We start from the raw sequence: 12,668 nt of genomic DNA, 5'->3' as shown, positions 1-12,668 counted from the left end.
TCCCTTCCCTTCCCTTCCCTTCCCTTCCCTTCCCTCAGCGTAGCCTTTTTGGGTTTTGTCTGGTGCTTGAAGCCGACAAAGAGCAGGATGTTGAAGTCCAGGCTTTGCTGTGGGTTTTCAAGTGTAGTCTGTGCCCCTTCCCTCCTCAGGTGGAGGAGGCAGGTCTTCATGAAAAAAATAAAGTAGGTCTGTTTGGTGAATGTCGTGGTGTGAAATACTGGGGACTAGTAGATCTATAAACGTGTCTATGAATAAAAGCAATGGAAGAAGGTAACTGACAGGTTTTATGTTTTTTTTAATTAGGATCTTACAGTGTCACACCAAGACAAAGCACAAAACTGTCACATTTTTTTACTTTGTCATTGCAAAACCCAGAAAAAACACAAGCACAGTTAGTAGAACTCCTTAAAAACAGATTTTTTTTCTGGTTGCATCTCAGCACCCCGTTTTTGTGGTTTTCACTGGAGAGCTGTGTTCTTATTCATCGTGGCATGAGGACAAAATTCTCACTTTTTTAATGGAAGGAGATTTGGACTGTATGTATTCATCCTACAGATAAATTATTCCAGTCTTCCTTTAAAGCAGTGAAATGATTTCAAGGCAGATCTTTTCAACAATATATTAAGGCTAGCCTGTGCAGAAATCTGTTCTGAAGCAATACCAGGAACTGTCATGCCAAACCCTGATCCATGGTGCTGTTCAGATATTCCATTTATACTGAGGTTAATATTTGGGAGTCTTGAAGGGTTGCCTTGCACGGAGAGCAGGAAAGAAAGAAAAAGCAGACTGGTTCTCATGCCATGTCTGATCTTGTCTTACAGTACTTCTCATGAACTTGAGGTGGTCAAAAATAAAAGTATCCCCTATTTTGTTTGTATTAAAATTGTGAGAAGAAGTTAGAATGAAAGGGCATGCAACAGCTGATGTCAGGCAGGTCATGTTTCCTGCTTTGGAATTGTGCTACTGTCTGTAGCTCAGTTTAAGGTCAACCAAAAGGCAGCAAGACTGTTTTTGTTGTGCCTTGGAAAAAATCCACAGAGTCCGTGTATGCAGCCTGAAGCCAAAATCAGATTTTATTCATGCTGGTTATATAAATTACAGATATGACCAAGCTATATACAGAGTTGCTCTTCTTTTTTATTTTCTACATGATGCTTGCTGAACTTACATGCAGCTTACTTTGAATCACTCAGTGTAATGGACAGAGATGTGCCTGTTTCTTTGAAATTCACTTCCATGTATCACAAAAATATTTCATTACTTTGTTTCTGCTCACTCACTTTCAACTAACCTAAATAGCATGGGTGAAAGGAGAAATGAAAGTAAAATCTATGTCTTACTGATTCAAGGAGGTGCTGTTTTCATCACAGAAGTCTCATTTACACCTGCTTGAGAAAGCTGTAAGGTGCAAATGTTCAAGGGTTTGTGTTTTAAGAGCTTTGCATGCAATAACCATGTGTGGGCAAAGCTTGCATTTTGGTCGAGCCTGCATTTGTGAAATACAGGGACCTTGGAGTTGCCTGTTTATTATTCTATTAACAGAGGTTTTAGGGATAACACTGGGGGAAATAAAACCAAAACAACAAAACCAAACAACCCAAACTCAGCAGTAAACACGTCTGAAAGAAAAATGAAGAGAGCAATTTACTGTTTTTACAAAAACTAGTTGTCCTGCTTGTTAAGTAAGCCTGTGACATGTAATATCCTGTCACACAGCACAAGTTTCCAGGTGGTCAGCATATGCTGCAGCTTTTCAGTAAATGTTTTTTAAAACTGTTTCCCTGTTGCCATTGACCAGTTAGCATCCAAACTGTCAGATTGGGTTTTTTTCATTTGTAGACTTTCTGACAGTACTTGCTGGGGTATCTGAGTGCCTCCTGCCCAAACAGATTTACTTCTGCAACTATTTTGTGAGAGGGGAAGTTTTACTAACTCTCTCTTCCAGTGGAGAAATGGAGACAGCCTTTTTAACACCACAAGTTTTATGTCTGCTTCCTTTCTGGAACTCCCTTCTCTCCCCAGCCTCGCCTACCTGTCTTCCACAACTTCTGTTGTGGTGTCAGATAAAAATCTATGCTGATGGCAATTCATCTTTGGAGAAAAGCAATCCCCAGATACCTCTGGAATATTCCAAGTCAGGGGAACAAGAAGCTTTGCTTTGAAATAGTATTTGAATCAGTGGTGTATAAGATTATGAATAAGCAGAAAGTATTAAACATCATAAATCCTAATTTCTCCAAACGCATTGTCTTTAGTTATCTTTATATGCTGTCTTCAAAAGCAAAACATTTTGTTCTCATATTTACAGCAATTCTATGGAAATTAGTTAAATTAGCAAGTAAAATTTATGTCTGCTGGGACCCCACTGAAGTCAAATGATGCCCAAGCCAGAAAGGATTTGGTCTTTTTCAGTGACAACAGCAAATCTGACTTGCAAAAGGCTGTTTGAATCCCTAGGGAGAAAATTCCTTGTTTATGTGTTGTTGAAAGAGGCCTAAGATTAATGTAATGGTTTCCAGAAAAGCTGACTTTCGAGGTGACAGAAAAAAAAATTATGTCTTCTTTAACCCATCCAATGTTCACACAATTACTGATTTTTCCAATATGTGCACTTCAGTCAGTTGAGTAAGGAGAACTCAGCTAGAAGGGGAAAAAGGAAAATATTAGTCTCATGGCACTCACAACTGTTCATTCAAGAGATAATGCAGATGAAAGCTTCTCTAGCTCAAGGTAACTGCAGAGTCACTTTGAAAATGTCATACAAACGGATAAGGATCTGAAAATCCTGTTTCTAGTTGTTTATAAAATAGAGGAATGCTCTTTACAAGACGCTGTGTAGGAAACTGTTGCAGTAAGAATAAGCATGGTATTTATTTTTGTATGAACTTTGTGGTTCTTGAAGCCTGTGGATATGTATAGCAGGGTTCTTCCTGGAGTCTTGTTCTTTTGATGGATAAGGGAAGCTGGACTGGGGGGGAATAGAAGGGAATTCAGCAAGACTGCAGAAAGTATATCTTGCTAAGACTGAGTTGCTCAGTTGTAGGATATTTTGTCCTGCTGCAGATTGCACTCTTGTTTTCTGTATCTCACATAATGCTTTTTTATTGGCATTTCATGGTGAAAAAGTATTGCTTTAATAGTGCAGATTATCTGTTTGCTATACTCAGCCAGCTCTTCAGCAGGGTAGATTGTTGTGTGAGTTTGATAAAGACAAAATCTTCCTATTTTCCTCATTTCCATTTAGCAAGGTAAATTGAATGGAAAAGGGACGGAAGGAATTGTTTAAAAATCTTCTAAAACTATTTTTCTCATGCAATTTCCAGCAGAACTTTCTAATAAGAGCCTACAGAAATATCACTTACCATCTAGCAGCACTGAACCACTCGTCTTGGTACCTTTAAAATTGTATTTAACACTGGCAGTTTGCTGCCAGGCACATTCTTTTTGTCGGGTTCTGACCTTAAACGATGGCCATGGTCACAGCTAATTTTGAAGCTCTGAATAGAGCTGGTTTGAGATTTACTGAGCATGCAAAAAGAAACCAAAAATGTTTGGAGGCTGATGGTAACTGAAAGTGAATCCAACTGTTCTTTACTCTGACGAAAGTTCAGGAAAGCAAATGCGTGCGTTGTTCGCAAGTGCAGCTGGGGAGGTCAGAACTATTTCCACATGTTATAAACCAAAACAGAAATGAGTGGGGACGTGTCCTGGATTGGGTGGGGTAGGTTTTAATGCAGAATTTTAATTCAGGCTGGTTATTTCGTTTTCAGCTAAAGAACTAATTTGTCACAAGTGCTATAGGAGAAAAATGTGAAGAATAAAAAAAAGATATCTTATTCTTGAGTGGAGTTTCAGGTTGCTGTATTAAAGAACTCATCCACTTGTATATAAAGTTTAACTGTACTTCTAATTACTGACAATCAGGATTCTGGTTTAGTTTTGTTCTGTTTGTGGGTAAGGAGAAGTGTTTGCAGAGAGGCATTTGAAGGGGAATTGGCTGGCTTTTAAATACATGACCATTTTAAGATCTTAAATCATTGAACATACACAAAGTTAAGGGCTAATGTTAAAAAGATGATTTTCTTCTAAAGCTGCTAGAGCCAAACCACTGTTGTGTTTGCTGAGAAACATCTGCTGGACAAACTCCCACCTGGCTATATATCAGTGTTCTAAGGACTCTGAGCCATGATGATTCAGAACATCATTTCTAGTCAATAAGGAAAAGAAGAATTAAAAAAAAATATTATGTTCGTGGAGTATTTTCCTAACCTTTCTATATACTAAGATAACATTACTTTGCTGAAAAAGAAAAGTAATATCTATCTTTGTTTTAGTTGACTTTTAATTTTGTACTTTGAAACTTCATGTAAAGTCGTGCAGTGTGAAAAAGTTGTGCAAGTTTGCTGAATTGGAAAATATCATATTCCTTCGGCAGCTCCCCCGAGCAAGTCCAGGCTTTTGTGCTGTCCATAGAATTAGTCTAGGTGGCATGTATTTGTCAGGGTAAAGCCTTCATTTGTGCAGGAACTCTGGGATCTTTGTGTTCTGGCATTCATGATTCATTTCCCAGCATGTCAGGCAATTCCAGTGCTTTCAAGATGCTTGCAGTATCCTGCACCATTTAGAATAAGAAATATCTGCCCCATTGTTTCAGAATGTAATGCAGCAAGTGATGTAAGAGCTCTGATTCACAGTTGTACAAGCAGCCTTTCATGAAGCAGCATCTGTGCTGTATCCTGTTTGCTTAATATTTACTTATGAATGGGAAAGTTCACAACTTACAGCAGTTTCAATGGCTGTGGGACTCAGGTGTTCTCTCAGCACAGCATAAACGCTTGGAGACATTGGAAGAAGATCTGATGGAGAATGTGGTTCTGTAGAGTCATTTAAGCTAAAAAGAAAAAAAAAAGGCAAAAATAATCTGAGAAAAAACTTGAATCCCTCTATGCATATCAGTGGACTATGATGAATGTTTTTTAGGTTTATTAACCCTGTACTCAGGCTTGCTGCTGGCCCTGTAAGCTCATGCAACAATCTGATATACACTTAAAAATGTAGGAGATTGAGTCATGTTTGTCCTCTTTCCTTGCCCCTAACATCAGCTGCTGGGGAAAAAAAAGGAGTCAGTGAAAGGAAAGTAGATCAGAGTATCATAAAATCTGCATTCAATTTTTACAAATGGTTTGCCCCATTAATGGAAAAAGCACTCTGCAGTTGAAGTCCTTTACTTCCCTTTCTTGTCTTTAGCAGTCCTTGCAAAACTATTTCCCAATAGTTTGGGGAAAGGAGGCAGGGGAAACTCAGAAATGGGATGTAAATGAAATAAAAATAACTGGTAAAGTGTAACACACCTGTGAGGATACTTACATTTTGGAGACTGGGATAAATACAGAAGGAACATAACCTTTCCCTCCTCCATCTGAGGGCTTTGAGACTAGAATAAAGAGTAGAGAAATTAAATATTGTCTAGTCATTATCTATTTGAAATAGATTACTTGCTTGAAGTGGTGCGGGCAATAATAAATTGTAAAGTCCCTGCATAAATAAGTAGCCATGAAAGTAAGAGGAATTTCTGAGATTAGTCCTTGAGTTCAGATCTTAGTCACAGAATTGCCTGTGCTCCCTTGATATGAAATGCAATATAATAGTGCAGCTGATGAAAGAGATTTTGTTTGGCCTTGAAAAAAAAATATACAATTCTTTAAGTTTGGTACTCTGAGCCTGCAGATTTCAATTCTGCAAAGGCTTGGAGCTCTGCCTCTACAGATACGGCTTCAGCAATGTGTTCTGAATTGCAATTCTTCTGCACAAAATTAAGCATATATGTAAGATTTTAGATGATTGGAGCATTAGGCAAAGTCCACAGAGTTAAAATGAAGAGGGAGAAAAGTATTGTAGCCTCCAAATATTTTTGAGCTGTGTAGGAATTTGAGTTCAAATGGAATTGTAACCTTTGAAACGGAAAGTCTAGAAGAATGTGTTTTATCTATTAAAAAAAAAGGCTTTGAGGGCTTTCTTTAAGCAAGAATTAATTTTATCTAAAAATGAGCTGACTTGTAACTTGGACATAAAAGAATGTGGGCCTGAACATATTTGGAACCATCCATGTTTGGCCTTTTTGCATTTTCCAGTGCAGTTGCCAGGGGCTTTTGTCTGCCATAACAACTTGGTAATTGTGCAGTATATTGGGAAAAGGTGGTGCAGATAAGCCGCCTTTGTTTTAGGGTTTCATTGTTCCATGAAATGAAACAAAATTGGGCTTCCACGTTTTTTGGGAAATACTGAGTTTTCTTGAAATGCAAGAGACAGCACGCTACAGTGTAACACAATAAGCAAGATGACTTTTCAGTTTCCTCTCTGTTAAACACCCAAGCACTGAATTTTGTGATTCATCAGTCAGAGAAAAAAAATTCCATTTCTTAGCTTCTTTTAAATATTGTCATCACCTGTACTGTAACCTCTAAGACCAGGGATGTATTTGCAAAATGAAGCTGTCTAAATGACAGACACATGTTTAAACAGTTCTCATGAAGATGACTATTACAGGAGGCATCTTAATCTGTTCTCAGTGCTCAAACTGCCTCTTGACTTTGCAGCTGCTGTGCAGGAAGGGTAAATAGAGAAGTGGAGCCTAACCTTCGCTTGGCTGACAGCTGTAGTGTTTGCCAAAGGCTTTATCTTTGGGGATATCTGGGTACAGGTACTTGAGGGGGTTTTCAGGAACGTTGTCTGCCATGATAACTTTGTAGTCGCGCAGTATGTCGGCAAACGGCAGGGCAGATAAGCGACCTTTGTTGTAGGGTTCCACCGAATGAAATGTTACATCTCCTGCAAAAACACAAAGGAAACACAACCTGCAGATGAGCAACTGCAGCTGGAACACGTTTTTGCATTTCTTTTGAGGTTTACACTTGTACAGGCTTTACCTGTTGTTAGCTACATTAGTATCTTTCAACATTTAATTTCTGCATGTTTGGAAACAAATCTAAAGTCTGCAGTTAGCAGGTGCACCTCATAGAGAGTTTTGTTAATATAAAGGGCTCAGAGGTAGAATGTCAGAGTTTTGGTTTGTGTTTGAGAAATTAGGATACTTGTATCCTGTCCAAAACCATACTATGACATGATACATGTGAATTTTACTTTCAAACCAAACCAAACTCGACTCCTGTATTGCAAGTCTATTGCAGAGTTTGGGTTACTTTTGATTTAGTTGTTGGCTTGGTTTTTAAAAAAATTTAATTATACTTACCATTTTCTAGCTGATCCACCCAAGTAAAGGTAATTCCACCCAGATTGCTCTCACTAAACCTTAATAAGAATGTTCCTGGTGTCTTGTCTTTCAGCAGAATTCGTTCCTTTTCTTTGCTTACAAATCCCATTATGTACCTGAGGGTAAAATATAAAATCATGGGTTTACTTTTGGGAAAAAATACAAACTTGGATCTGTGCAATGTGTAGAATCATAGAAGGGCCTGGGTTGGAAGGGACCTTAAAGTTCACCTGGTTCCAAACCCCCTGCCGTGGACAGGGACATCTTTCACCAGACCAGGTTGCTCAGAACAAACCACCTTTATACAGGTGCTCAAAACCTGGTTACAAAGCTTTATAAGGCTTGGGAATTATGACCAAAACTTTGTGTGATTACACACGGAATATGGCATTGAGCTCAAAGTACTATGAAGCCTGGTGAAATTTATCCCAGTACTTGATTGCACAGACAGAACTGAAGAATAGATCTAAACCTGCATTTCTAAGAGTTCCCATGTTGCTTCCCTTTGACAGCAATTTCCAAAAGTTATGAATGGGAGAAGGGAGACAGAAGTGTTAAACTCATTGCAAATACTCCTCTGCATGGCTAAAACTGAGATGAGTAAAGGACAGAGAAAATGTGGAGAGAGATCAATCTACAACAGTTCCCTTGTTGCTCACCCATCAATCCAAAGGGGAAGAATGTGTTTTTTAATCAAGTCCAAGATTGCTTCGAGCCAAACCCAAAAGGTAAAACACTTCCCAGGCAAATGTTCCTAACAGTTAAAAAACAACCACAAAACACAATCAAAACCAACACACCCGAGAGGAGAATCATGAGAGTGATGTTACCCAACGTTCACATGACAGTTTATTCTCAGTTTCCTAAGACTAAGCTACTTTTCTCAAGTGAGAATCACAATTTGAGCTGTGGTTTTGAGTAACATCTCTCTTTCAACCTGACATAAAACCAACTGATTTTTAAGATATGCATTGGAAGCACCTAATTTTTCAAGGAGAATAAAAATCACATCTGTGGTTTCTTCCTAGTTATACATTTATATTTTGAGTGAAAAGAAGATGAGAAAGTTGAACTTCCTTCCAAGGTTCTGCACATGTTTAAATAATGTAGTTAATATGAATTAGAGGAGCTTACCCTTCTTTATCAATACATTCTCTCTTCCTCATCAAAGTTATTGCATATATTGACTGTCTTGAAATAATTTAGGTCAAAACTAAGCTTTTGAAAAATCTTACTTATGCTCTATGAAAAATGTATTGCATGTTTGGTAAGACTTTCAGTTGATCATATACAGAAATATATAAGGCACGCTCTAATGGCAGTTTCTGATATCTGTAGGAATATAATTAAGGAGATCCCCAATCCCAACAGTTTCAAGTGTTCTGAAAACACTTTCAGAAGCTTTGTGCTTCTGAAAGTGTTTTTTTACAAGGGTAAATTTTTACAAGGGATGTGATTATGCTGAGCTGAAAGTCCCACATATGGCAAGTGGGAATCTTATCAGCAGCATCAGAGAAACGAAGATAGGCATGGCTGTGGCTGTTATGAGAAATAAGAGTTTAGTGTTATTTTTGGCACAGTACCTTGCAGAACTTTGCCCAGGATAGTTGATAATCATTGTAACTGACTTGCTGTCCTGAAAGAGGAAAAAAACCCCAAAACCCCAAATGGGGCATGTATTATTCTGAAGTTATGAAATAGATATTGCTTGATATCTGTATAGTTGGGTAGGGGGTGAGGGGAGAAGTACAATCCATCCAGACTTGGGGAGGGAGGGATAGGGGCATGCTAAGGGACTGTAGATCTGGTTTTCTGTATTCTTTTGAAGCAGGTGATAATAGTTTTGGAAATATTTGCCTAAAGTAGCCTGTGACTTGGTTTTTGCAACACTCCATGCTCAGTTTCAGTTTTTAGCCTAAATGTTACTTCTCAGCTTCTCCCAGGGCCTTTCCCTTCTGGGGCACACTTGGGTCTCAGAGCACTCAGTAGTTCATCTTGCTGAGGTTACAGGGCCTCTTTGCTGTGCTGACACCAGTGAAGCATCTCTGGTGAGGCCCCAGAAATGAACAGACCCACAAATATAGGTACTTAAAATGAAAAAACCCCAAACCAAACCTCATAAGCAAGCAAAAATACTTCCTTTTGATTTCAGATGTATGAGATAATTGTTAAGGAGGCAAAATAACATCACAGTTCAGTGTAACTTTGATGCCCTCTTCCTTCAGTTGAGCAGCCTGGAAGTTCGAAAGTTGAATTACTTTGTGATAAGAATAAGCTGATGCCTGCTTTTCTTCAAAGAAAAAAATGTCATTTTGACATTTTTGACATCAGCTCTGGAAATGGAGGTCATGTCTTGCTGGTTTTGGCTGGGGTGGAGTTCATTTTCTTCACAGCAGCCCGTGTGTTTTGGATTTGTGCTGGAAACAGTGTTGGTAATACAGGGATGGTTTAGCTCTTTCTGAGCAGGGCTTACACACAGTGAAAGTCTTTTCTGCCTCTCAACCCTCCCATGAGCAAAGGGGCTGGGAGTGCTGGAAGAGGACACAGCTAGGACAGCTGATCCTAACTGGCCAAAAGGATATTCTGCACCATATGGTGACATGCTCAGCATGTAAACTTAGGGGTAAGGAGGAGGAAGGAGGGGATGTTTGGGGTGATGGCATCTGTCTTCCCAAGTAACTCCTTTGTGTGATGAATCCAGCCGGATTTCCAGGCTGAACACTTGCCTGCAGATGGGAGGTAGTGAATGAATTCCTTGTTTGCCTTGTGTGCACGTGTGGCTTTTGCTTTATGTGCTAAACTGTCTTTAGCTTGACTCATGAGCTGTCTCACTTTACCCTTTTCTCACTGTACCCCTCCAATTCTCTCCCCATCTCACTCTGGGGGAGTAGGTGGCTGTGTGGGGCTTTGTTGTCAGCTGGTGCTAAACCACAACATGTGCCTGAAGTCCCTACCTGTAGCTACCAAATATAAGAACCCCAAAGCAAATAAAATCTGTATATTTCTACACACTTACCTGTAAGTTTCTCTGCCAGCATGTTGAGCTGTTCAGAATTGAGTCCACGACCAACATATGATGAGAATTGCCAGCTCAGGACTTCTAAGAGCTGGCTCAAAGTGGCAGCAGGGGGGTTGTTGAAGAAAGACAGATTCTGCAACAGAATGAATGCTTTGTTTACATAGCAACCATGAAATACATATCAGGCTGTAAGAGGAGGGTGCAAGTGCTTGAGCAGCATCTGGAAGTGTTGAAAGTGAGCTCTGTGTGTGGGGAAGCACTGGGGCAAACATGTGGGCCCTCCCACCTGCAGCACCCAGAAAAGTCCAGTGGAGTGCCTGAGCAGGGTTGTAGGGTGAGACTCCTAGAGAGAGCTAAACTCCCTGTGTGCATCTTTGATGTTAAAATGCCTTGCTATGCCTCTGGTAGTGTCCTGTGTAAAGGCAGTGACAATATGCTCCCATCCTGTCCAAAAAAAATCTAGATGTTATCACTATATTTTAATGTTTAGTGTATGGAAACTTTAAACCATTACATACTGATATGGTGACATGCTGTTGAATCATTTGTCTTATCTTAGTTTTTTCAGTTGTGTTTTTTTTTTTTTTTTTTTTTTTTTTTTTAATTCTACACACAATGGACATACTGAGGACTGTGCAAAAACTCTTTGGAGTATCACAGAGTGATAATGCAGTCCAGCCTGGTGGTCAGCTGGCCTGCCACCATGGCAGACTGTCTGCCCCTTTCCCTGCTCTGAGCATCTGTGTGACTGCACTAATCCCCAGCTGAAAGCCTGAGAGCCACTGACAGCCCTGTTCCACAGCCTGCAAATACAGCAAAAGTGGCTGAATCTAAAATATGTGCTGAGACAGCTGGAGCCTTAGAAAGAATGATTCTGCCTTTGCTCAGGGTTAGAGCCACTAGAAGTTGCTCTTAACATTTATAGTCTTCTCCACAGAAATCACAAGTTGCCATGAAATCCATGGGGAAAAGCAGCATTTAAGTACATTACAGATTCACCTATATGCCTGCTTTCCTGGTCTGGAGTTGTACGGATAGAATTATTTTCTAACAGGTCTAGTTTTAGTCAGCTACATCCGAGAATGATAAACTAAAACTAGTGAAGTCAGAGAAGTTGTCAAGAAGGCCTGTCACCTTTCTTTAGTTTAAGAACTACTGCTTTAGGCTGCAAAAAGAAAAGCTAAGGGTGGAAGTGGTTTTTATAGCTGGGAAGGGAAAGAAAGATAAAGAGAACAACAATAAAGTGTGATGTTGATAACCGTGTACATGACAAAAAGGAGGTCAGTTCAAAAGGGAAATACATTTTTTTTTTACACTTAATGTAAATAATACAAATGTGAAATTGCAATAATAATAACACAAATGTGAAAATGCAGAAAGTCAGTATTTGCATACTGAGGACCTACCTGAGGGTCGTTGGTTGACAGGTTGTACCAAATAATGGAGGCCCATGCGTTGGGCAGTTGGCTGACATTGGAAATCATCACCACAGGCAAAGAGCTGGTCTGGTGGAGAGAATGAATGCCCTGTGTAAATGCTGCTGAGCAAAGTATTAGTGCTGTGCTGTGCTTTGGGTTTTTAGCCTCTCATTCTTCCCAAAGCACCGGCTTCTTTTCCAGAAGCTCTGGAAATCTTGTGTCAGCTTGTGGTTACTGCTGGGGGCCTCACCGAGGACAGGCAGACCTGTGGTGTGGCCCAGCACAGTTGTACTTCTATAAACTGCTGGAAAATGCCTTTTTCTCCTGCCCCAGGTAATCTGTCCCAAATACTCACTTCCAAGTTTATGGTCAATCCATACAGGCAGACCTGTGTCTCAAAGCTGATGGAGTGCAGTTCCTCGGTCACCATGTGAGGGCCCTGAGGGAATAACCAGGTTATAAAGCTGGGAGTGCGCAGCTGGCATTTAACACTGGTTTACTGATCCAGCTGCTGAGGTTACACTTGGAAAAAAACCCTCATATCAAATATATAAGCAGAACAGGAAAAGAAGTGAAGGAAACAATTTGTTCAACTCTGACATTAAATTAGTCCAGAAGTCTGGTATTTTTTCTGATGAATCTAAAAGAACCCTTTAATATTGTTCTAGACGTTTATCTTTTTCTGAAATGGTACTTTTAAACACAATTTGCACACAAGAAGTTAACAGATAATTTTGTGTGTCCGACAAAGGTTGCCTCCAACCTTCCTTTTCCTAAAGTTTCCTGACTGATTGACAATTGGACTTTAAACAGAGATCTTCAACTTCAAGGAGAAACAAACCAGAAACAAAGCAAATAGCCACAGCTTTAATGACAAATGGGCCTTCATCCAGGTTTGCTGTGGGTTCTAGTTGAAGGACTAGAGGCCTAAATCATTAATCTGAAGTAAATCTGGTATTAA

At 39.6% G+C, this 12,668-nt stretch overlaps 1 protein-coding gene across 1 annotated transcript in view; it reads right to left on the bottom strand.

The window, feature by feature from the left end:
- Window positions 1-1,117: 1,117 nt before the first annotated feature.
- Window positions 1,118-12,668, bottom strand: part of STAT4 (signal transducer and activator of transcription 4) — a 40,298-nt gene continuing 28,747 nt past the window's right edge. Inside the window, exons 15-24 of the mRNA XM_063162497.1 lie at window positions 12,063-12,146; window positions 11,696-11,794; window positions 10,287-10,422; window positions 8,854-8,906; window positions 7,930-8,024; window positions 7,250-7,386; window positions 6,637-6,828; window positions 5,368-5,434; window positions 4,783-4,891; window positions 1,118-2,640 (exon numbers count right to left, since the gene is read on the bottom strand). Of these exons, the coding sequence (XP_063018567.1) occupies window positions 2,614-2,640; window positions 4,783-4,891; window positions 5,368-5,434; window positions 6,637-6,828; window positions 7,250-7,386; window positions 7,930-8,024; window positions 8,854-8,906; window positions 10,287-10,422; window positions 11,696-11,794; window positions 12,063-12,146 (999 nt within the window). The 3' untranslated portion in view covers window positions 1,118-2,613. The remainder of the gene's footprint in view (window positions 2,641-4,782; window positions 4,892-5,367; window positions 5,435-6,636; window positions 6,829-7,249; window positions 7,387-7,929; window positions 8,025-8,853; window positions 8,907-10,286; window positions 10,423-11,695; window positions 11,795-12,062; window positions 12,147-12,668) is intronic.

This window comes from Melospiza melodia, chromosome 8 (genome assembly GCF_035770615.1).
Source record: "Melospiza melodia melodia isolate bMelMel2 chromosome 8, bMelMel2.pri, whole genome shotgun sequence".
Classification (NCBI taxonomy): domain Eukaryota; kingdom Metazoa; phylum Chordata; class Aves; order Passeriformes; family Passerellidae; genus Melospiza; species Melospiza melodia.
This window is presented reverse-complemented; position numbering and strand designations above follow the sequence as displayed.